This window comes from Biomphalaria glabrata, chromosome 13 (assembly GCF_947242115.1).
Source record: "Biomphalaria glabrata chromosome 13, xgBioGlab47.1, whole genome shotgun sequence".
Taxonomy (NCBI): Eukaryota; Metazoa; Mollusca; class Gastropoda; family Planorbidae; genus Biomphalaria; species Biomphalaria glabrata.
The window spans coordinates 3,917,501-3,942,500 of record NC_074723.1 but is presented as its reverse complement, the minus strand read 5'-3'; the positions used below and the strand labels follow the sequence as shown (position 1 = coordinate 3,942,500).

At 38.2% G+C, this 25,000-nt stretch overlaps 1 protein-coding gene across 1 annotated transcript in view; it reads left to right on the top strand.

Annotated features, from left to right (window-relative positions):
• The first annotated feature begins 795 nt into the window (after positions 1 to 795).
• Positions 796 to 25,000, top strand: part of LOC106079929 (endoglucanase E-4-like) — a 34,406-nt gene continuing 10,201 nt past the window's right edge. The window contains exons 1-8 of the mRNA XM_056007452.1: positions 796 to 1,295; positions 7,220 to 7,349; positions 10,840 to 10,998; positions 17,453 to 17,637; positions 19,708 to 19,867; positions 21,875 to 21,986; positions 23,285 to 23,438; positions 24,758 to 24,902. Coding sequence (XP_055863427.1) covers positions 1,050 to 1,295; positions 7,220 to 7,349; positions 10,840 to 10,998; positions 17,453 to 17,637; positions 19,708 to 19,867; positions 21,875 to 21,986; positions 23,285 to 23,438; positions 24,758 to 24,902 — 1,291 coding nt within the window. The 5' untranslated portion in view covers positions 796 to 1,049. The remainder of the gene's footprint in view (positions 1,296 to 7,219; positions 7,350 to 10,839; positions 10,999 to 17,452; positions 17,638 to 19,707; positions 19,868 to 21,874; positions 21,987 to 23,284; positions 23,439 to 24,757; positions 24,903 to 25,000) is intronic.

The following is a 25,000-nucleotide window of genomic DNA, read 5'->3' as shown; positions in this document are numbered from 1 at the left end:
AAAAAAAAAAAAGCCTGTCAATTTCAGAGACTACATTATGATCTTATGCGTTTCTATTTACAATACATATTATAGTAAATTCGACCCCAGGATTTTCGCGAAACTGATGAAGGTTCTATTCACAATCGTGGCCATTGTGTCTGTCTAAAAATAATGGAGAAAGTCCTTTGAACGCTGTTCTCTCACCGAACATCTTAAAATGACGACACTACCTGACTGCCGCAGGGGCGTTGGGATTATCTATTAACAAAACACGGAAGTCTATAACAATGGCTCGTGCAAAGAAGAAAAACAATACACTAAAAAAAAAAAATACAAAAGTAGAACGAATTGATTGTCACCCTTGTTTTCCAATATGAAAGTAAAAATTGAGTAGATCTTTTCATTGATTGTCAAACTCGAGTCCACTGACCACCGCTATTGTGTATTCTTTTGTGCAGTAGGCCAAGCGTCTACTTTCTTTGTAGATTGCTGTTTGGCTGCAGCCTAACTATCAACCAAATGTTTTCCTGTGTGTTCAGCAGACATTTTGCGAGCAGCAGATCAGTGTCACTGGCACTATTTGGAAAAACGTTCGCTTTAAGGAATGTGGCTTTTCCCAGTGTTCTAGAGTGTGGTTTCAAGTCGTTACCGTGTTTCCGATTGTTGATTTCGTTAAAGGAGTTGCCAGTTTTTTTCGAAAAGTCTACTTAAGTGTAATTTAGGACATGGAAAATCCCTTCATGCATTAAATTTTTTTTATAGTTTTTTTTTTTTTTTTTTTTTGTATTTTTAATCCTTCACAGCACTGTGATACTAAATATCGATTCATTTGATTTACTTTTAAAAGGGTACATATTGTGACTGATTTCAGTAATTGCGCATACAGATCAAAAGTTGGGCTAGTTGCTGACCTAAAATTATTACCAACAAATTTTAGACCAATGATGGTCGGTGTAGGGGTTCACAACTTTTGTAATTTAAATGGTAGCTATTTGAGTTGTGCGCTCTTGGACTAAAAATAGATTAATATATCTTACTGACATGGTTGACTTCATTTAGTGGACAACATGCCAGCGGATGCCCTGCCAGTAGTGGTCATCAACTATCTACTCCTAGAGCATACCCTCGGGCTTCTTCTGATCCGGCCCTTCGTCAACGTCAACATCACCATCACCGCCCCCACCCACAACTTCTGGCCTTGGATCCCCATCTTCGAGCCCGCCACTGCCAACAATTCGACTAAGGACTTTTTGCAGATACCATCCCATAATTTCTGGCCTTGGATACCAGTCGACTCTGACGACTTCTTTAAGGTAATGTTCATTTTATTTTTGTTTTGGTTCTCATTTGGGAACTTTGATGAGTGGGATGAGTGACAAAAAAAAAAGACGATTGGCTGCCTATCAAGGGGCTTGAGTTCGAATCCCGACTCGAAGAAATATGTGTTTGCTGAACGCCTAACGGCAGCATGGAAACCCTCTCCCATAGGCCCACAAGAGAGATTGGACCAGTGCGCACTGAATGTGCTTGCAGCATGAAAGTTGCGTTATACAAAAGTAACTATCTTATATTATGTTACAGATGTTACTTCAAAGATAAGAAGGTGATTACTTACTTCGCGTGTCCCAAGGTCAATCTAATCATTCAGGTGACTTATATTTTCAGTTTCAATATCACTGCCTGGTATGGCAATCTGAGCATTAAAAATAAAAATAAACTTAAAAGAGTCCTCAATGCTGCTGGCAAAATCATTGGCAAAAAACAAACCCCATTTGGGAAGTTGTTTGAGACAAACATCTATAAAAAAGCTAACAAGATCCTCGAAATAAAGAATCACCCTTTGTGTCAGGATTTCGTGATTTTACCATCACAAAAGAGATACAAGACACCGATAGCAAAGACAAACAGACACAAACACTCTTTTGTTCCCTTGGCAATCAAATCATTAAATAGAAACAATCTGGTATAAACTTTGTCACATGTAAATTATGAGTGAGTCTGGTGTGAATTGGTTTCTTATAGTTATAATGTTTTTTGTTTGGTGTAATGCACAAATTGTAAGACAAATTTCCTTACGGATAATAAAGATTATTATTATTATTATTATTCTGCCAGGCAACCCATTCCGTGTATCCAGCTTGTTGATCTAGGGGTAGACATAAGTTCATTGAATTCCCGGGTTCCGCCCCACTTCAACAGTATAAACCAAAGCAAAGAGTAATAGTATTTAAAAATAGGGCTTACTAAACATCGACTATATGTCATTCAACTGAACAACAATTGTTCAACATGAACAATATTAATAATAACGATAAGTTAACTTACATGAGTTAACAACAAGAGTGTATGTTTAACAATTTAATGAATGAATGAATATTATGACCTGAATGATGAATCTGTACACAACAATAAGTTACAATGTCAAATACAAGTTAAGCAAGTCATTCAACCCTAACTAAAGCACATCTTATAAAAAATGCAACATTTCGAATTGGCCTCGAATTGGCCTCGCGATGGCCACAAGTAATGTATCCAACACACAGATCAAGCAGAGTCCAAAGCCTGCGTCCCTGAACAAGAAAAATATGCATTCCATGTGACCGTCATTCACAAGATCATAGGACCAACGGATTTAGAGCTACACCACGAAGAATAAAAGTAAAATAAACTAACTTACCCTATACTGGGGAAGAAAGCCAACAGAAGAAAGCTCCTGCAAAAGTTTCGCCATCAGCAAAAACACAACAGAAGCAATGACATCAACATGGCGAGTCCTTAGGAACTAGCGCACAAACATTATGGTGCATACAAGAAAACATCACACAAGAAGCAACTCTAGATGCGCACGACACCGTGCTCTAATAGCACTAGGGAAGAAGGGGCATTAGTAAAATATTTTCTAGCATATGGAACAAGGAATTTGCCTTCACTATGTAATCTTTATCCTTGTGACTTTCTGAGTATTTTATTATGTTTTTTTTTTTTTGTATTTTAAGATTATTGTTCAGTGTTTTATGTATAAATGCTACTTTAAACAAGTAGTTTTTATATTATTCTTAATATGCTTTATCTTTTAATTTCACTTGTAACGAAAAGAAAATTAATATTAATATTAATTAACATTAATATCGAGTCATTACTAGTTCTAATAAAAAATTTACAATCTCTTGTTCTAATGTAAAATAAAAATTGAAGGTAAGTGTGGTGAAATAGTTACTATTTGTTTATGTTTGTGTAACTTCGTGAGAATGTGTTCACAACATTGATCTAGTGTGCTACTGTCCAAGTCTCTTTCGTCAGTTCATGTGTCGTTTAATAAAGCCTTGTTTTAGGTTACTCTTCAGTGTTCCTTTATTTCTTATTACAATTTATTAAACTAGAACGACACATGAACTCAAAAGCTCTTACCACCAGATACCTATCAGGGATGATGAAAAGCAGTACACGGCGTTCGAGGCTGGCGGAAAGCTTTATCAGTTTTGCCGCATTCCTTTTAGAGTGACAAACGGAGTCGCTGCATTTCAAAGGACGATCAACACAATAATTGAGGAGGCAGGGCTACAGGACACGTTCGCTTACGTGGATAACGTTACCATCTGCGGACTTGACCCCAGTAGCCACGACCAGAATCTACAGAGATTTCTCAATGCCGCTAAAAAGTACGGTATCACCTTCAACAATGATAAAAGTGCTATTGCGACTAATAAAGTATGCCTCCTAGGCTACGAAATCTCACAAGGGCAATTAAGACCAGACCCCGAAAGATTTCAAGCATTGAGAAACCTACCTCCACCACAAGACATGAAATCACAAAAGCGGGTGATTGGACTACTGTCCTATTATTCTCAATGGATCCCAAATTTCTCCAACAAGATCCATTTATTGGTAAACAACAAAGCCTTTCCTCCCCCTGAACAAGTTCAAGAAGCTTTTAAACAGCTAAAACACGAACTTGAAAACGCTGCTGTGTCGACGATAGATTACAATCGACCTCTAACAGTCGAAACAGATGCCTCTGACATCGCGATTGCCGCCACTCTTAATCAAGAAGGCCGTCCTGTCGCCTTCTTTTCAAGAACACTCACGAATAGTGAACGCAGACACTCAGCAGTAGAAAAGGAAGCATACGCTATCGTAGAAGCCCTGAGAAAATGGCAACATTACCTTATCAGTAGACCCTTCACATTGGTTACAGATCAACGCTCAGTGTCTTTTATGTTTGACCAGCAGAACAAGGGCAAGATCAAAAACGAAAAGATACAAAGATGGCGACTGGAGCTTAGTTGTTTCCAATATGACGTCGTATATCGACCCGGGAAACAAAACGCTGCGGCGGATACCTTTTCAAGAAACCACTTTGCGTCAGCAATGACTGGAGAAGACCTCAAACTGTTACACAACAACCTCTGTCACCCAGGGGTCACGAGACTCCTCCATTTCGTTCGGACTAAGAACTTACCTTTTTCCTGCGAGGACGTCCGCAAAGTGGTAAACCAATGTAAAACTTGCGCTGAACTGAAGCCTAGATTCTTCAAACAGTTTTCAGGCACCCTCATCAAGGCTACACAACCATTTCAGAGAGTAAGCATCGATTTTAAGGGGCCACTCCCATCTGCTACTCACAACAAATACTTATTAACAATGGTGGATGAGTACTCACGCTTCCCATTTGCCTACCCATGTCCCGATATGTCCTCATCTACTGTCATAAAGTGTTTAAATCAGCTGTTTTCCTTAGTTGGGATGCCAGAGTACGCCCATTCTGACAGAGGTACGGCCTTTATGTCGAGGGAGGTGCAATCCTTTCTGGGGAATAGCTACAAGTAGAACAACCGCTTTTAATCCTTCATGCAACGGACAAATTGAACGACTAAACAAAACTCTATGGAACGCTATTACTTTTGCACTGAAAGACCTCGATCTCCCGAACTCGAGATGGGAGCTTGTCTTGAACCAGGCCCTATACTCGATTAGATCATTACTATCTACGGCAACAAACGAAACTCCACACGAGAGAGTTTTCCGGTTCAACCGGAAATCCTCCTTCGGGATATCTATCCCCACTTGGCTATCTAGCCCAGGTCGAGTGTTGCTGAGAAGAGAGAACCGATCTTCAAAGTATGATCCTCTCACGGAGGAAGTCGACCTGCTGATGTGTAACCCCCAATATGCCGTCGTACGGTTGCCCAGCGGTAAAGAGGAGACGGTCTCTCTAAGACGCTTGGCTCCCACCCCCTCCCCATCCACAACAACAAGAGAACCTTCGTTCTTCCCTAAGGGTGAGGATAATGAATATCCTCCAGAAACTCAAAACACGGAAGTACCAGTAAACACCCCTACGGTGATACAAGAAAGGAAAGAACCCCTGGTAGGCTCTGAGGACCTCCGAGCGCTTCCTCTTGAAAATACCCCAATTGACGCTCAGGAACTCGCTAGTGACTCCCAAACTGTAGAACAGGATAGTCAACCCCGTTACAACTTAAGAGAGAGAAGAACCAGACCGAACTATAGAGTCTAGAGTTGTTCCTCTATTGCACTACTTATGTTCTACATAAACTGGCATTGTTTATCTCTTGCTACTGATACTAGAGTTTACTTTTCACTTACTTATGTACATGTCTACTTACTACACTATTTGTTAATACTTAAAACAGAAACTATTAATTGTTTATAAGTCATACAACAGATACTGGTTTTTAGGTTTCTTTGTATCACCATTCACTATTGTTTACTAGAGAAATTAATATTTCGACACTATTTATTGATCTATTGATAATCTATTGTATTACAGGCACTGGCATTCTCTTTTATTTATGCTATTGGCCTACTATATTACTATACTTGCTATTTTAATTCTAGGCGGGGTGAATGTGGTGAAATAGTTACTATTTGTTTATGTTTGTGTAACGTCGTGAGAATGTGTTCACAACATTGATCTAGTGTGCTACTGTCCAAGTCTCTTTCGTCAGTTCATGTGTCGTTCTAGTTTAATAAAGCCTTGTTTTAGGTTACTCTTCAGTGTTCCTTTATTTCTTATTACAGTAAGCTTTATCACTGCACAGAGAAATCCACATGTTTTTATAACAATCACTACTGTAGCTCTCGTATATGACACATCGCGAGACGAGATTTCCATAGCAACCAACCGAATAAGAAAGAAAACATTATAATGATATAAATCTATTTTAGCGAGTAAATTAACAAGTAATTGACGTGACAGTAGACATCCTGCTTGAGCACATCAGGCGGACACACCGTATACCATATCCTTAACTCTTTCTCTCCGTAGATATTTACCACATTCTGGTGGAATCAACGCTGGCATCGTCAGTTAGTAGAGAAAGAGTTAATTTACTAATTAGCATTATTCGTCATATCCTGTCCACGTGAGTCTCCTGTGATACAAACATAGACTTAGACTTAGGTCCTCCCGCGCCGTTCGGCGCATTGGGCGTCAAGCTGTCTCCACAAAGATCTGTCACTGGCAATGTCTGAAGCCTCCTCCCACCAGGTGTCCACTGTTCTGAGGTCCTCCATGAAGGTGTGTCGCCAAGTTATACGAGGACGTCCCTGTTTGCGCTTTCCTCGTATTGGCCTCCATCTCATTGCAACTCTTGGTGTGCGTAGTTCATTTTGTCGGAGAACATGTCCCGCAAACCTCATGCGACGGCTCTGTCACAACCTCACTAAGTGTTCGAATGCAGAGCATTAGAAAGCAGAGCATTTAGAAGGCAGAGCATGTAGAAAGCAGAGCATTTAGAAGGCAGAGTATTTAGAAGGCAGACCAAGTAGAAGGCAGAGCATTTAGAAGGCAGAGCATTTAGAAGGCAGAGCATTTAGAAGGCAGAGCATTAGCAGGCAGAGCATTTAGAAAGCAGAGCATGTAGAAGGCAGAGCATTAAGAGGGCAGAGCATTAGAAGGCAGAGCATTTAGAAGGCAGAGCATTAGAAGGCAGAGCATTTAGAAGGCAGAGCATTTAGAAAGCAGGGCATTAGAAGGCAGAGCATTTAGAAGGCAGAGCATGTAGAAGGCAGAGCATTAAGAGGGCAGAGCATTAGAAAGCAGAGCATTTAGAAAGCAGAGCATTAGAAGGCAGAGCATTTAGAAGGCAGAGCATGTAGAAGGCAGAATAAGATAAGACGTAACGTACCACAGACTTTTCTCGGCCATTCAAACTAATATGTAAGGATCTATATTGTCTTTAAATGTTTGACTACTTTGTGTGTGTGTTTTCAGAGAAATGACACCAAAGACTACTTTGAACTCCCAACACACAATTTCTGGCCGTTCATCCCAATCTCAGAAGGGAACCAGACCGTTGAGCCAACAGTTCCACCGAAGGTGCCTTGGCCACCTAGCACGAATAGTAAGTCCAAAACTTAAATATTCTTTAAAACAATAGTTTGGGTTTAGATCAGTTCATGTAAATCTGGTCTTACCGTGCATAGTATGGTACTTTTAAGTCTGCTTCATATTGTTAATAGTGCATGCTCACATGGCTATGAAGACGAAAGGGAATTTTTTTTTAGAATTCTTCTCTCCCTTTCATAAAAAAAAACAACAAGAGTATTGGCCTGGCCACACAATATTATTGTATTTCTAACACAGCAATCATACGTTCACACTTTATAAGCAACTACAGCACACTTGCGAGCTTTCTCTCTCGCTCTTTCTTTCTGTCGTTTTCTTTCTCTCTCGCTCTTTCTTTCTGTCGTTCTCTTTCTCTCTTTCTTTCTGTCGTTCTCTTTCTCTCTCGCTCTTTCTTTCTGTCGTTCTCTTTCTCTCTTTCTTTCTGTCGTTTTCTTTCTCTCTCGCTCTTTCTTTCTGTCGTTCTCTTTCTCTCTTTCTTTCTGTCGTTCTCTTTCTCTCTCGCTCTTTCTTTCTGTCGTTCTCTTTCTCTCTCGCTCTTTCTTTCTGTCGTTCTCTTTCTCTCTTTCTTTCTGTCGTTCTCTTTCTCTCTCGCTCTTTCTTTCTGTCGTTCTCTTTCTCCCTCGCTCTTTCTCTCTGTCACTCACACTCTTACTCTTTCTTTCACTTTCTCTTTTTTTTTTCTCTCTCTTTCTTTTTCTCTAGCTATTTTTTCTCTCTATCTCTTTCTCTTTCTTTCTTTCTATCATTTATTTCTCTCTCTTTGTGTGTGTGTGTCTCTCTTTCTCTTTTCGTTCAATCCTGACGACCTATATAAAAATAAAAAATTGAGGTACACACTTATACAGCTATGGCATTTGTCGCTCCTCCCCACAAACACCCAAATTGTAGACCAGATGTTCAAAACCTTTTTTTTCTGAGAATTTATTTCGAATTACATTGACCAGTGATGTCGCCTACTGCCATTTCATGCCCGTGCCGTAAACTATCAAATCAGAGTCGAAGCTTCTGCCCACATTGGAAGAAACCAGCATGTTCAAGAATATATATATATATTGACAAAACAGGCAAAATATTTTTAAAACTATATTTTTTTTTAAATCAAAGGGGAAGAACTCAGCCCTTACAATTATATGACTCAAGAATGTAGAGGTTATTTCCCTTTCTCCATTCCCACAAAAAAAAATATTACCAATAGTTAATTGACTAATTGTTTTTTTGTTTTTTTTTGTTGTTTTTTTTAATTGATTCATGTTTTGTTAGGTACAATGAATAATTGCTTAAAGTTTCAACTTGATCCGAGAATTGGTTTGGTAGAAATGACGTGTACAATTATTTAAGAGGACATATCGCAGCATATTTAACCATATCGGTGAATATTGAAGGATTAATTTTCCTTGTTGGCATCAAAAAAAAAACAAAAAAAATATTACCATTAATTAATTGACTAATTGGTTGTTCTCTTTTTTTTAATTGATCGAAGTAAAGTCTACACCAATGAATACTTGTGCAAAGTTTCAACTTGACCGGAGAATGGGTGTGGGAGAAATGATGTTTTTAAACTTTACAGTAAACAGACAGTTTCGATGTAAGCATATAAGTTGGACATAATTTAAAGCAACCATTAATACGTAGTTTTTCATATTATCGCGTAAACTGCAGCGTTCTACCGCACAAAAACAATTAGATCAATTAGATATTCATTATAAGACATCAGTTAGGCCAGGTTCGCATCTAACTACACATTTACTTTCACCTATCCTTTGGTCTGCTGGACCGCTGGGGTACCACACAAGATATATCAACCATCTTTCTCCATTCTTCTCTGTCATTTGTCTTTGATAGAATTTCATTTGATGTTCTTTCTAAAAATATTGAAACCTGTCTTTTTTACCTGCCTGGGTGGACCACTTCGGGGGCCGATTTTGAGTTTTTGTTTCCACACAAACTGTTTTTGTAACCGTGTTTAATTTTTGATGCTAGAGTTGGATTGAAAATGTCGCTATTGTTGACCACGCTGAAATTGAATTAACCCTTTTATTTCTCAACTAGTGGAAAATGGTTATGTCTGCGCTGAGTGTGGCAAATATGTAGGTGGCATCACTCGCAGCTGGGCTGCTCTACCATGGGAAATATTGCATTGGGAATCGTGGTCGAGAGGCTAATTGCGCTTGAACTTGGCTTGGCTACCTAGAAGGGGGCTCGAGGTTCGACACCCGACTCGGGCAGAGTTGTGTTTTCTGAGCGCCTAAAGGCAGCACGGAAAACCAACTCCTAGATACCCCCTCCGCCCAACTGGTCCACAAATGAGATTTGACCAAAAGCGCTCTGAGCATGCTATAAGCATGAAAGTAGCGCTATATATAAAAAATAATAAAAAATACTGCATTGCTGGACTTATACAATACAGACGTTACTTCAAAAAAGATTGTCACGTCCTACGCGTCATGCATCTAGTCACGAATGTTAACCAATGACTTAAGTTTTGCCAAGTCACTGGTCACTGGTTTTCCTGGCTATCTCAGGCAACCTATTCCATACTCTTAAAGCACTAGGGAAGAAGGAGCATTTGTACACATTTGTCCCAGCATATGGAACGAGGAATGTGCCTTTATCTTTTTGTCTTTCAGAGTATTTTATTAGATTTGTTTTTGTATTTGAAGATTATGGTTCAGTGTTTTATGTATAATTGCTACTTTACTTTTTATTCTTCTGTCCTGAAGGCTTTCTAAATTTAGAGATTTTTCTTAAGGTGTTACTCTAGTCAAATGTGAATATTCGTCAGTAATGAAGCTCACTGCTCTATTTTGTGTCTGTTCCAGTTTCTTAATGTTTTCTTGAGTTGAGGGGTCCCAAACAGAGGAAGAATATTCCATTATTGGCCTAACCAAGGTTAAATAACTTTTCAATTTTATGTTCTTAGTTGACTTATAGAAATTACTTTTAATAAACCCTAATGCTTTGATTTTTTGTGGTAATTTTGGGTAAAAATTTGGTAAATCATTTATGTAAATTTAAAATAGTAGTGGACCTTAGACTGTTCGCCTGAGTTTACTGTTATTGCTGTTGATTTAGAGCCATTTGTTATTACAGTTTGATCTCTCCCTATTATCAAATCCTTATTAATCCTCGGACTCGAAGACAATCCTTATTATTTATTTTATATAATTTTTAAAAGTATTTTCGATGATTTTTTTCATTCAATAAAGGAAACTTCAGCATTTGCGCTATTCAATTCTAGTTTTGTCATCATAGGAATCCTTGGGCCTCATTTTCTTTGCCGTTTTTATGGACTTTATATATTTATATATAAATTTTGGTAGTATTTTTATTAAATATTTTTCCGATGATCTCTATTGACGAGTTTGTTAATTGCTTAACGGAAGTATTCTGTATCGATTATTTAGTTAAATTCATCTTTAACCTAAATTTTTAGTTCTATAAATGGTTTTTACCAGTTGAAATAAATTATGTCTATTACTGATCAGGATACAACTATGGTGAGGTGATGTACAAGTCCATACTGTTTTTCGAAGTCCAACGCTCTGGATGGCTCCCTGAGCATAGAAAAATTAAATGGCGAGGTCATTCAGCACTGGAAGACCACGGTTCAGATGGAGAAGACTTGTCAGGAGGATGGTACGACTGTAAGTTGTATTATTTATTCGAAAACAATTATAATCATATTCCTCAGCTCTGGAAAAAAAATGTGCCATACGAAAAATGGCCGGCTCCTCTACCACCAAAGCGAAAGCCACCTTGACCTGCGATATAGGTGGACTGGAGTGTCTCTCCAAAATAGGGTTCCACAATTACATGAAAAAGTGTTCGAGATGAACCATAGTCGTTCTACGACTGAAGGAGGCCAACATTACCTTGGTTCCGCAAGGTTATCAACGCCGGAAATGGTAATGGTTTTAAGCCCATCATTACCTATAAAATGCTTCCAAAGGCTCGCGTCTCAAATAGCCTCTGACAACCAGTCCAACTCATGTATATCAAATATTGAGTTACCACCGACAGGAGAAAAGGCAAAGGCGAATTACTGGCGCCTAAACCAGCAAGCTTCGGGCAGAATTAGCTTATTAGTCTTTGCTACCCATCGTTTAGTCAAAGTTAAGTGTGTTGATGTGTGTTTTATATAGGTTGCACCCCTCGGTGTTTGGGAGTAACATCCCTTGTAGCGTTTGTTGTCAACCAAGATGGGCGTTAGATTAAACAGCTGATTTCATGTCTTATAAGTTATATCCAGAGTCTTGTTATTATTCGTTCATGACAATCAACAAAGTGCAGACTTAATGATTGCATTCATATGTTTATGAAATACATTGAACAATTCATATAGAAACCTATTTAGAGAGAAACGAATGCCTGTCAGTATTTTTATACTTTTAGTCTGTTTATTGTGACTTTCTGTCTGGATGACTCCAATTGTTATGGAGTGTGTGTGTGTGTGTGTTTCTATGGTGTTTCTATGGTGACGGTGGGTGACGGTGGGAAGAATTAGCGATTGGTTGTGGCATCGTCGTCACTTGGTCTTAGGGCAGACGACTCCAGAACGTGAGACTGAAAGGTTGTGTTTATTATAGTGAGTTAGATCTTGTTAAAAATATTACTTAATTAAATCTACTACATTCATTTCATCAAAAGTCGTTTTGGTCTGTAATATAAATAAAGTTATATTTGCTATCGTTTACAATGAAGTTATTCAAGTTCTTTGAAGTTTTATTAGTTGATATATCACGCCGGCTTAGTTGTCAACCAGCAGTTTGGTGCTATAAGTCTACGAGAGGGGATAACACCAATTGACCTCTGTTTTGAATGACTCCTCAGTGTATTTATTCGAGAGAATGACCAGTGTGTAATGTGTTTATAGAAGTAAGTAGCCTGTAACTTGTAAGTGGAGGCCATGTTATTGACTTAAGTACTGTTTGGTGTCAGAGGAGGCCATGTTATTGACTTAAGTACTGTTTGGTGTAAGTGGAGGCCATGTTATTGACTTAAGTACTGTTTGGTGTAAGTGGAGGCCATCTTATTGACTTAAGTACTGTTTGGTGTAAGTGGAGGCCATGTTATTGACTTAAGTACTGTTTGGTGTAAGTGGAGGCCATGTTATTTACTTAAGGAGTGTTTGGTTGAAGTGGAGGCCATGTTATTGACTTAAGTACTGTTTGGTGTCAGAGGAGGCCATATTATTGACTTAAGTACTGTTTTGTGTAAGAGGAGGCCATGTTATTGACTTAAGTACTGTTTGGTGTAAGTGGAGGCCATGTTATTGACTTAAGTACTGTTTGGTGTAAGTGGAGGCCATGTTATTGACTTAAGTACTGTTTGTTGTAAGTGGAGGCCATGTTATTGACTTAAGTACTGTTTGGTGTAAGTGGAGGCCATGTTATTGACTTAAGTACTGTTTGGTGTAAGTGGAGGCCATGTTATTTACTTAAGGAGTGTTTGGTTGAAGTGGAGGCCATGTTATTGACTTAAGTACTGTTTGGTGTCAGAGGAGGCCATGTTATTGACTTAAGTACTGTTTTGTGTAAGAGGAGGCCATGTTATTGACTTAAGTACTGTTTGGTGTAAGTGGAGGCCATGTTATTGACTTAAGTACTGTTTGGTGTAAGTGGAGGCCATGTTATTGACTTAAGTACTGTTTGTTGTAAGTGGAGGCCATGTTATTGACTTAAGTACTGTTTGGTGTAAGTGGAGGCCATCTTATTGACTTAAGTACTGTTTGGTGTAAGTGGAGGCCATCTTATTGACTTACGTACTGTTTGATCTAAGTGGAGGCCATGTTATTGACTTAAGTACTGTTTGGTCTAATATCAGATAATGTTGTTGAACATCCTTTTCATCTATCCACTTTTAGTGGGGTCAGTGTCAGTGTGTCTTGAAACCATCTATATCAGCGGTTCTCAACCTTTTAGGCTCGGCGACCCTTTTTACAATCTCTCACTCTGCCGCGACCCCCCCCCGTACACATACATACAGCAATAGAAGAATGGACAAAAACAATCCATTTTTTCGATGGTCTTAGGCGACCCCTTGGCAAAGCGTCAATCGACCCCCAAAGGGGTCGCAACCCACTGCACCTGCGATGAATGGTACCATGCATCATGTCTCCATATGAATACACCTGTGTATTATGCCTTAGGCAACAAAGATGCATCATGGCACTGTGTACCGTGTGGGTTACCTCAGTTTACATCAGGACTGTTTGATTCCTTTGATGCGGACACTTCTAACCCATACAACATCCTAAACACCATCCCGAACCAAACTCACCAACCACTAGCCAGATCCACTCCTGTTAAACCTAAATCTACTAAAATTAATACAACAGCCTCACTAAACAAACCTACTAAAGAAGTAATACCAAAATACCTTAAAACCTTAGTAATAAATTTTCAAAGCATTAGGAACAAAACAGCAGACTTAGAAATTTTATTAGAATGTGAGAAACCAGACATAATTGCAGGAACAGAAACTTGGCTGCATCCTGAAATTTATAATGCAGAAATTTTCAATAGTAATTATGAAATTTTTAGAAAAGATAGGGCTGATAATCATGGAGAAGTTCTTTTAGCAATAAAAAACACTCTTATAGCAGAAGAAATTACCTTACCTAACTCAAAAAATGTAGAATCAACATTTTGTAAAATTAATACCACCTCAACATCCCTAATAATAGGCAGCATTTACAGACCACCAAATTCTAGTTTAGAATACATGCAGGAACTATGTAATCAGATTACTACACTTAAAGAGACAAATAAAAATGCAGTTTTTTGGATTATGGGTGATTTCAACCTACCTGATATAAATTGGAAAACACTAACCATAGATAAACACCAAAACCTTAAGGACATAAATGAGCTTTTCATAGAAACTTTACACAACCTAAGTTTAGATCAAATCATTAAAAAGCCAACTAGATTAAACAACACATTAGATCTCTTCTTAACCAACAGACCTGGATTAGTAGTTGATTATGAAATTATCCCTGGTCTATCAGACCATGAGATCATAAAAATACACAGTCAGATAAAAGCAGTAGCCAATACAAAACCCAAAAGAAAAATCTTACTCTGGAATAAATGTAACCTAACACAACTACACCAAGCTGCACTAAACTTTCAACAAACATTCTTATTAGAAAAAGACATTAACCAACCAGTCGATAACCTCTGGAATTTCATTAAAAGCCATCTTAAAAGCATTATAGAAAAACATATACCAACTAAATACACATCAAACAAAATAAATAAATGCTGGTTTAATAATAGACTAAAGAAGCTTTGTAAACAGAAGGAAAACCTCTATAGAAAATTTAAAGAAACTAATGCAGAAAGAGTTTACAAAAAGTATATAAAAATTAAACACTTAACCCAAAAAGTAAGCAGACAGCTGCAGAGTGAATACATAAACAATGTAATATCTAAAGATAACAACAAAAACCTATGGTCATACATTAAGTCTAAGAAAATGGAAACAACAGGCGTAGCGCCATTAAAAGATGAACATAACATAATACATAATGATAATGAAACTAAAGCAAACATTCTAAACAAATACTTTGCATCAGCATTCTCAGCCCCAGGAGACAAAGACATATTACTGAATTTGAACCAAGTAGACAACATAGAAGATATAGTAGTACAAGAAAATGGAATTCAAAAACTATTAGCCAACACCAAACCAAATAAAGCTTCTGGACCTGATGGTATTCCAGCTAGATTACTCAAAGAACTAAGTAATGAGCTAGCCCCAGTGTTCAAAATACTCTTTCAGGCTTCACTTAACCAGGGCAGAGTACCAAAGGACTGGAAAAAAGCTAATGTCACCCCCCTATTTAAAAAAGGAGAAAAATCTGACCCAGGGAACTACAGACCAGTATCACTTACCAGCATCACATGTAAAATCCTAGAACACATAATATGTAGCAACATCATAAACCACTTAGACAAACATAATGTCCTCACACCATACCAACATGGCTTTAGGAAATATAGATCATGTGAAACACAACTAATAGGACTAATTGATGATTTTTCAAAAGGTTTAGATAATAGTGAACAAATAGATGCTATCTTACTAGATTTTTCTAAGGCTTTTGACAAAGTTCACCACCATAGTTTGCTTAAAAAATTAAAATATTTCGGCATTAATGGTCCACTGCATCAGTGGATTAAAGACTTTCTGATAGGGAGAGAACAAACTGTAATAATAAATGGCTCTAAATCAACACCGATAACAGTAAACTCAGGTGTACCTCAAGGTACAGTCTTGGGTCCACTACTATTTTTAATTTACATAAATGATTTACCAAATTGCATTAGTTCAGGAACAAAAGTCAGATTATTTGCAGACGATTGCATAATATATAGAACAATAAAAACAACACAAGACACAGATATTTTACAAAGAGAATTAGATGAATTACAGAAATGGGAATCAAATTGGAGCATGTCTTTCCACCCAGAAAAATGTCAGTTGTTAAGAGTAACAAAAAAAACTAAAACAAATTAATTCCACTTATCTTATTCATGGCAAACCAGTATCACAGACTAAAAACGCAAAATACCTAGGTGTTATAATAAATGAAAAACTATCATGGAATCCACATATTGATGAAACTACAAAAAAATCAAACAAAGCATTAGGATTTATTAAAAGAAATTTCTATAAATCAAATAAGAACATAAAACTAAAATGTTACTTAACCTTGGTTAGGCCAATAATAGAATATGCATCCTCCGTTTGGGACCCCTCAACTCAAGAAAACATTAAGAAACTGGAACAGACACAAAATAGAGCAGTGAGATTCATAACAAACGAATATTCACATTTGACTAGAGTAACACCTTTAGTAAAATCACTAAATTTAGAAAGCCTTCAGGACAGAAGGCTCAAAAGAAAAGTAGCAATCATACATAAAACACTGAACCATAATCTTCAAATACAAAAACAAAATTTAATAAAATACTCTGAAAGACACAAAGATAAAGGCACATTCCTCGTCCCATATGCTAGGACAAATTTGTACAAATACTCCTTCTTCCCTAGTGCTATTAGAGCATGGAATGGGTTGCCTGAGCTAGCCAGGAAAACCAGTGACTTGGCAGAATTTAAGTCATTGGTTAATATGCATGACTAAATGCATGACGCGTAGGACGTAATCATTTTCTTTTTTGAAGTAACGTCTGTATTATATAAGATAAGATTAACTAAGACTGTATCGTCAATTAGAGAGAGTCGTTAATGACGCAAGAAGTGAGGAACTAGAGATTATAGCTTGAGAATCAGTTGATGAGTTGATACATGTACAGCCGTATACATCCAGAAGACCATTGAGATAAAGGATGAGTGCAGTATTCCAGATGACCAAGTAAACCCCGTTGCGACCTACTTATTTTGATACACCGATGTAGACACAACAGTAGTCCACCGATGGTCTTTTTAAGTGCTCTTTTCGTCGTCTGCACCCCCTCCCTTCACCTTCGTGAGAGCTCTCCAGCTCTCCAGCTATCCCTTTCAGAGGCCCTCTGCCGCCGTCTGCTTTTCTCTTCGTGGCGCCTGATTTGGTCTTCATAGCACTCCCACGTGGAACATTAAGCTCTTTCTAAAAAGTATTATATATATATATATATATAGTAAAAAAGTAAAAATATAAGTTCCCCTTTCAGACCTTGTGGTCCTTGTGATCATCTTTTTCTGTGGCCTAAGGTTTACCAGGGTGTCATGTGGACAGCACAACGACCAACCGCCTTTACTTTTCTTCAACTAATGTCAGAGGTGCCCAAAGATCCCGAAATTAAAAATCCCAGTCTTCACCAGGATTCGAACCCTGGACCCCCGGTTCGTAAGTCAAGCGCTTTACCGCTCAGCCACCGCGCCTCCATATATATATATATGTATATATATCAATGCTAAGTATCAAATATCCATAATGTACATTTATTAAATAATAATAACGAATAACAATTATTCTTTTTGATGTCTTTTCCTCTCGCCCTACGCTCTTGGAAGCATGCATAACTTTAGATATGATATATTTTTAGCTGTTTTAAAATGACAAAATAAGCGAGAACTATTTTTTTTCAGCGGGAGATTACGTGAAATTTGGCTTACCCATGGCCTCGGCGACGACCTTGCTTCTCTGGGGCCTTGTGGAGTATCCTGACTCCTACAAGTCGTCTGGCCTCCTGGACGACATGAGAGACTGTGTTCGCTGGCCGCTGGACTACTTTATCAAGGCACACCCCCAGAAATATGTATTCTACGGGCAGGTGAGATTTTAAGTATGTATTCTGTTGCAGATTCATCATACAGGTAGGCAAATCCATAAATAGCCAGCTTTTGTGGTGTATCAGGTGTAGAATTTGGGGAAACACCGCAAAGGTATCCAGCATGCGCGAGGTATTTTTATAGTGACATGTGGATTGTACAGACCAAAACCACAAAATGTCAACCACGGTGTTTACTTTGTCTGAGACGACATTAATTAGCAGACGACATTAGTTAGCAGACGACGGTAGACGAATGACTTATGATAGTCATGTCTTATAATATGATCAAACCATCTTATTTCTAATGAAGCCTCATGGCTGCCTGGTCGTGTGGTTCGCGCGCTGGACTGTCGTTTGGATTTAATCGATGGTCGTGGGTTCAAATTCTGCCCGCTCCCATCCTCCGTCGTCCTGCGGGAGGTTTGGACTAGGAAGTAAACTATCTTCAACTCTGAAGGAACATCCGAAACAAGTAAAACATTTTACAAACCTTAATTCTGCAGTGGTGTGCGGACTATTCACGGGCTACAATTTACGATAAATGACGATAATTAACGAATGGCATGTATTCCTCACTAGGGTGTGTACTTTTTCTTTCGAGTACAGGTAAACCAATTAAATGATCACTAATACCGCCATACGATAAATTAGATCTTGTGCAATCATGTTTGTACTATGCATGGTCATGTGGTATGCGCTCTGGACTGTCTTTCGGTGGTCCTGATGGTCCCGGGTTCGAACTCTGCCCCACGCCCGCTGCCATACCCTGTCGTCCTGTGGGTGGTTTGGCCTGAGATTTAATTATCTTCTAATCCAGCGGTTCTCAACCTTTTTAACTCGGTGACCCCTTTTTACAACCCCCCCACTCTGTCGCAACCCCCCCCCCCGACACACACATACAGCATTAGAAGAGTAGGCAATAACAATCCATATTTCCGATGGTCTTAGGCGACCCCTGGTAAATGGTCAATCGACCCCCAAGGGGGTCGCGACGCACAGGTTGAGAACCCCTGTTCTAAGCAGAAGGAATGAACAGAAGGAACATCCAAAACATACATAGCATAACATCCTATGTTCCTCAGACTTTCAAAGTGATCACTCCCTTTGGTCACTTAGTGAATTTCTTGTTGTTTTTTTTTAGCTTCAGATCGTGTAGTGTTGATACCAGTCGTTATAAAAGGCCTCACCACTGACCTGCAACGTCATAACCTGTGGGCAGTTTAGACCGATATCTCGTTTCCACGTCAAAGGTCTGTACAACGTGGCAACAAACTATTGATCTACACTACTCTAAACTGCCCACAGGTTGTGACGTTGCAGGTCAGTGTTCAGGCCTTTTATAACGACTGGTCTCGGTTGTATGCACTGTAGGCTGTCGTCACGATAGTCCCGAGTTCAAACCTTGTCCGCCGCCCCACCCCCCTGCCGTCCTGCAATTGGGTTAGGCTAGGACGTAATAATCTTTATTTCTAAAGGAACTTCTGAAACTTTAAAGTCAACTTACAATCACTTTGACCTTATTATTTGTTATTTTTTCAAAACTAATATTAACTCTGTGTCTGGATGAAATCATGTGCACGTTATTTTTCCCACTTCCGGTTCTAGGATCAAGTTGAAACTTCGCAAAATTATTTAGCGTCGATGACAGCACGTGAATCAATAAAAAAAAATTAATTAGTCCTAATTATTCAATTTTGTTTTAAATAGATACGTAATAGGGGACTTTTTTTTTTTGGCTATAAAACTCATTTTTATAAGCACTTGTATAGCTCAGTGGTTAATGCGTCGGCCTTCCATCATGGATGTTCAAGACCACGAATTCGAATTTGAGAAATTTTTTTTAAACAGCGTTTGAACAAACAGCTAGGAAACCTTCTAGCAGACACCTTCTACTCAATCTGGTCCACTAAAGTCATTGGACCAAAATATTTGATGCAATTTCACTCAGTATAAGCTTTGTTTTTAAAAACATATTTTTAAAATGTTTTATTTGTTTCCAGTGGTTTTAAATCCAATACATCGTTTGTTATTAATTATAAATAATACAGTAATTGTTTGCTCTCTGTTCAGGTGGGTGACCCGTATTTAGACCACACCTACTGGGGCAGACCGGAAGACATGGATATGGAGAGACCCGCCTACAAACTGACACCGGAAGCGCCTGGAAGTGACGTCATTGCAGAGACAGCCGCTGCTATGGCTGCCGGCTACATGGCTTTTAAGGTAGCAGGTATGTAACCCAGAGATCCGCTATACAGCATTCAAACGAGGTGCCCAGCACACATTTGGTCCGCATCGTAAATAGTGTTACAGTTGCTTGTGGGTCGATGAGACGCAAGATGCCGTGCATGATAAAACTAATACATTTTTAATTGGCTTTGAAATAGCTAAAGAATAAAAATAAAGTGTATCGTGGAATTAGAAAGAAGGCAGAAAATCATCACTCGGGGTGTCGCCAGAAGTAAATCTGGTAAAACTAGTACAGCATACGAACACGACGGGTAATCCAGTGGTGCCTTCGGCCGCGTCTCTAGTGTCCGTGTCCATTGGAAGTGAACACATAAACAAACTCAAAGTTTAACCTCGGGTCTCACCCCCCGCCGGACATGGTGGCGGGAAGGGGAACCCGTAAGTCACCCATTTCAGGCTGGTGGAAGGGAGCTTTGTTCGCTTTTGCTGGCCTTAGAGTTCCAAGTGCGACGCACAACTCTACTAGACAATTTCAGATGGTAAAACTATACGATCAGCTGGGTTACTCGATAATGTGGGTGGTATCATGCAAGAGGAAGTGGGGATCCTTCGTTGCGCTCTTCATCTGACCATCCAGTGACGTCAATAGCGATACACTAACGGGTGATATATTGACTTGAGTTCCTACATAGTTTAATGTCTCTTTACCTTAGTTTTTGCCTAAGAAATTTAGGAGAATTTCTAATTAAATCTGTCAAGTAAATCAACTAAATATAAACAGTAATAGTAAAGTAAGCGCTACACTTTTATACTGAACGCTCGTACATAAGCTGACATACACGGAGTTTTTAAAAAAAAAATAGTAAAAGGGCAATAACTGTAAAAATTACTGCACTGGCACTGTCAAATTGAAAGTCCAATATTAATGGATTTTGAAATGTATATTATGACGGTAATATGACCTGTCTGCGCTTGTTTTTAATGGTTGATCGGTTTTGGTGTAATCATGAATAAAACTATAGCAGACGAGTTTACAAGTAGGTGTGAACTGCTAATAAGTGCAGGTATCTTATCTTTCTATCTTATATGTTACAGACGTTAGTTCAATTACGTCCTACCCACTTCATGTTTCCATCTAGTCATGCATGTTAATCTCTGCGAGTTAGTATTCCTGGCTGATTCAGGCAACCCACTCCATTGTCTAATGGCACTAGGGAAGAAGGAGCACTTATATGAATTTGTTCTAGCGTACGGAATAGGTATTATGTCTATCTTTGTGTCTTTCTGAGCATTTCATTAAGTTTTGTTTTTCTATTAGTAAATTATGGTTTAGTGTTTATGTATTATAGCTTCTTTACATTTTATCCTTCTGTTCTAAAGTGTCTCTAAGTTTAGTGATTTTACTAATGGTGTTACTCTAATCAAATTGGAATATTCGTTTGAAAATTAGTTCGTTTGTTATATAAAAGGTAAATGCAATCGACAATGATTGTGTGTATACGTATTGTAGTTATGAAAAGACTTGCGTTATGTTTTAATTATCCAACAACTTCTGAATCTACATACATCTGTATTGCAATTAAAAGTTGTATATATTGCTATATATTTAGTTCATTTGTGTTTTACAAGAAGTTTGTTCAGATTTGTTTCTAAGTAGCTATAATAAGGCTTGTCTTCTACTCCGAAGATTAGGGAGAAATGCAGTATTTCCCGTGGCTACGCAGCCCCAGCTGTGACCTACATATTATGCCACATCCAGGGCGAGCAAAACCATTGTCCACCGGTGATCGATTTAGATTTTCTTTTCGTCGTTTGCGTCTTTCCTCGGCAGCGGATTTACTTTTGGTCTCAAATGTGTATCCCGCTGCCTTTGTAGCTATAATACGCCTACAAAGATTAGTTTTGGACTTTCTGTGACTACAACCAATCAACAATGTAGCATATGGCTACGTAGTACTGAGTAATTGAAGAATGAATGAAATGACTATTTATTTACTAAGAAGGCGGTTTAATTAGTTGTTGTTTTTTTTATACCTGTTGTGTTTAGATCCAGGTTATGCCAAATTACTTCTGAAGCATGCACAAGAACTTTTTGAGTTTGCTGAGAACTTCAGAGGCGCCTACTCTGAGAGTATAGAGAGCGCTGCAGAGTTTTACGGGTAAAAATGTTGAGAATTTGTGTTTAATAAATGAAATAATTTTCATCGTTTCGATTATATAGTATTATATAAACCTACTAAACAGCCAATCTCTGTAAAAGATCAGATAACTAGTCATTTTGGGCATGGCTTCTTCTATCAAGGGAGTCAAAGGATGTGTCTAGAAGATTTGTGTTTATTTCAACATTTAGGAATGTGGAAAGTGTGGATTATTAGCATAATCAACTTAACTACCTCGACAATGGGTTTGAGTTCGAATCGCGATGAAAACTTTCAGACCTTTCGATCTATGCACACGTAACCTAACCCTAACTCTAACCCTAACTCTAACTCTAAGTCTTGCTTATTTTTTCTCATTCAACTTATAAAATGCAGACGTTACTTAATACAAGAAGACGATTACGTCCTACGCGTGACCCTAGGTCAATCTGGTCATGTATGATCAACCAATGACTTAAAATTCCGCTAAGTTCTTTGTAATTGAGTCTGCTTCTGACAACATTCATGCTCTAAATAAGCTAAACATAGAGTTGAAGCTAGATGCTGAAACAAATGTGATACATACATATATATTAAACATAAATGAATAGCAGCAGGGTTCTAACGTTCGTAAAAACGTGATCCCTGGTGCTGCTACGTTTAATATATGCATGTATCTAAATAAGCTAAAACGATAAAGCCACTTTCATGCCATATTTTGGCCGCTCTCTGCAATTATTATAAGTCTCTCTCCGTCATCAGCCTCCCTCGTGTAATGATAGTCAAGTTTAAACACTTTCTGAACGACGTTACCATAACTAAAGGTTACGTTTTTCTTGTATGGGGTTGTTGTGTTGTTTTTTTTTGGCAATGTAATATCTGCTACTGAATAAAACACAATGATATTTGTGGGTAGGAAGATATCTGTAGCCTAATAGCCCTATTGGAGGCGCGGTGGATGAGCGGTAAAGCACTTGGCTTCCGAACCGGGGACCGGGGTTCGAATCCTGGTGAAGACTGGGATTTTTAATTTCGGGATCTTCGGGCGCCCCTGAGTCCACCCAGCTCTAATGGGTACCTGACATTAGTTAGGGAAAAGTAAAGTCGGTTGGTCGTTGTGCTGGCCACATGACATCCTAGTTAACCGTAGGCCACAGAAACAGATGACCTTTACATCGTCTGCCCTATAGACCACAAGGTCTGAAAGGGGAACTTTACTTTACTTTAATAGCCCTATTATACAATACTTGAATGTAACAATTAATGATTTGTCATGCTCGGATGCATGTAAAATGTTTTTGGCTCTTGTCTCCCTTGAGGTCTTCCAACGATGAGGACGAACTGGCCTGGGCCGCGGCCTGGCTGTATCAAGCCACCAACAACAAGGCCTACATCAAGAAAGCAGAGTACTGGTACAAGCTGGCCCCGGACTGCTGGGCACAGAGCTGGGCGGACAAAACCTGCGGTACTCCTGTAGGTTGTAGGTTGTAGTTCGCTATTCAAAAGATGTACTTTAACTCTTTCTCTCCGTAATTATTTTTCACGTTCCGATGGAATTATTCATTTTGCTCACTTGTGTTTCATCACCATGTTATGATTAAACTTCAATACCTTTTTTGTATGTAATCAGGAAATGTTATATTATGTATATAATTATAGAAGAGTACATGCCCTACTTATGTAACAAAAATTAAAATTTATAAAACCAAAAATTAATTTAATTTAATGGGGTCGAATCTACGTTGGTATTGTCAGTTAGGAGTGAAAAAGTGAAAATATTCATTTTTCCCATTGGTGTTTCACTAGCCTGTTAGGGTTAAACGTCAAAAATGTTTTCCTTTTAATCAGAAAAAGTTATAATTGGTAGAGATAAATGCATGCCCTTTTTATAGTACACAAATCAAAGTTTATGAACCCCAAAACTTAAGTTAATTTAATGGGGTTAAACAACGATGGTATCGTCAGCCAGGAGAGAAAGAGTTAAATTATTGTATGCATTTTTCTTTTTTTTTTATGTTATAGGAAAGGTTTATAGATCTAGTACCTCGCTGGTTTGTATGAATGCCTTGTAGACTGTTTTATATGATTGTCTTGATGACTGATTTTTATGATTGTCATGTAGACAGTTTGATATGATTGTCTTAAAGACTGTTTTTTTGTGATTGTTATGTGGGCTGTTTTATATGATTGTCTTGTAGGTATTTTGTATGATTGTCTAGAAGACCGTTTTGTATGATTGTCTTGAAGATGTGTTGTATGATTGTCTTATAAAACGTTTTGTGTGATTGTTTTGTAAACTTTCGGTATGAATGTTATGTAGCCTATTTGTATTCTTCAATGTTAATTCTTTTTTTCATATTGATTCTAAGGATATCTTTTGAAGATTTCATTTGATTTGTAAGCTACTGATTAAATTCAGAGGTTGCGATGAGCCGATAGTCTTGTAGAGGAAACGAAGTGGATTGGCTACTTACCAACTTTTAACAGTTTTTTAATGCTGAAATAAATAGTAATGTAATGTTAAATGATTTGCTTGAACTTTAACCCCCTACATTATGATTCCTTGTATCTATGGATTCTATGCTAATGTTTGACCTCTTGCCTGCGATAAGACAAAACGAAGTGGATTTTCTAGTTACCAACTTTTACCAGTTTTTTAAATAGGATGTAGTTTTAAATTAGTCGCTTTAAACTTAACGCTACATTACAATTTCTTGAGTCTATGCTAATATTTGACCTCTGACATCATAGCTACCGTTGTGTCCAGTTCAATGCATCTTTATTGTGTCCAGGTCTTGTTGTATAAGCTGACTAAGGACAAGAAATATCTGTTGGACATTGAGAAGATGTTCTACCACTGGCTGCCTGGGGGGACCATTCACTACACACCCAAAGGCTTGGCCTACAAGGATGGCTGGGGGACATTACGTTACACAGGTAGAACTGAAAGTTTATTTAGACAAGTGACCTTATCTATGGATATAATGTACTCTAGAGATAAGGCCTCGAGTTCGTAATTTGACGCTAACTTTTAC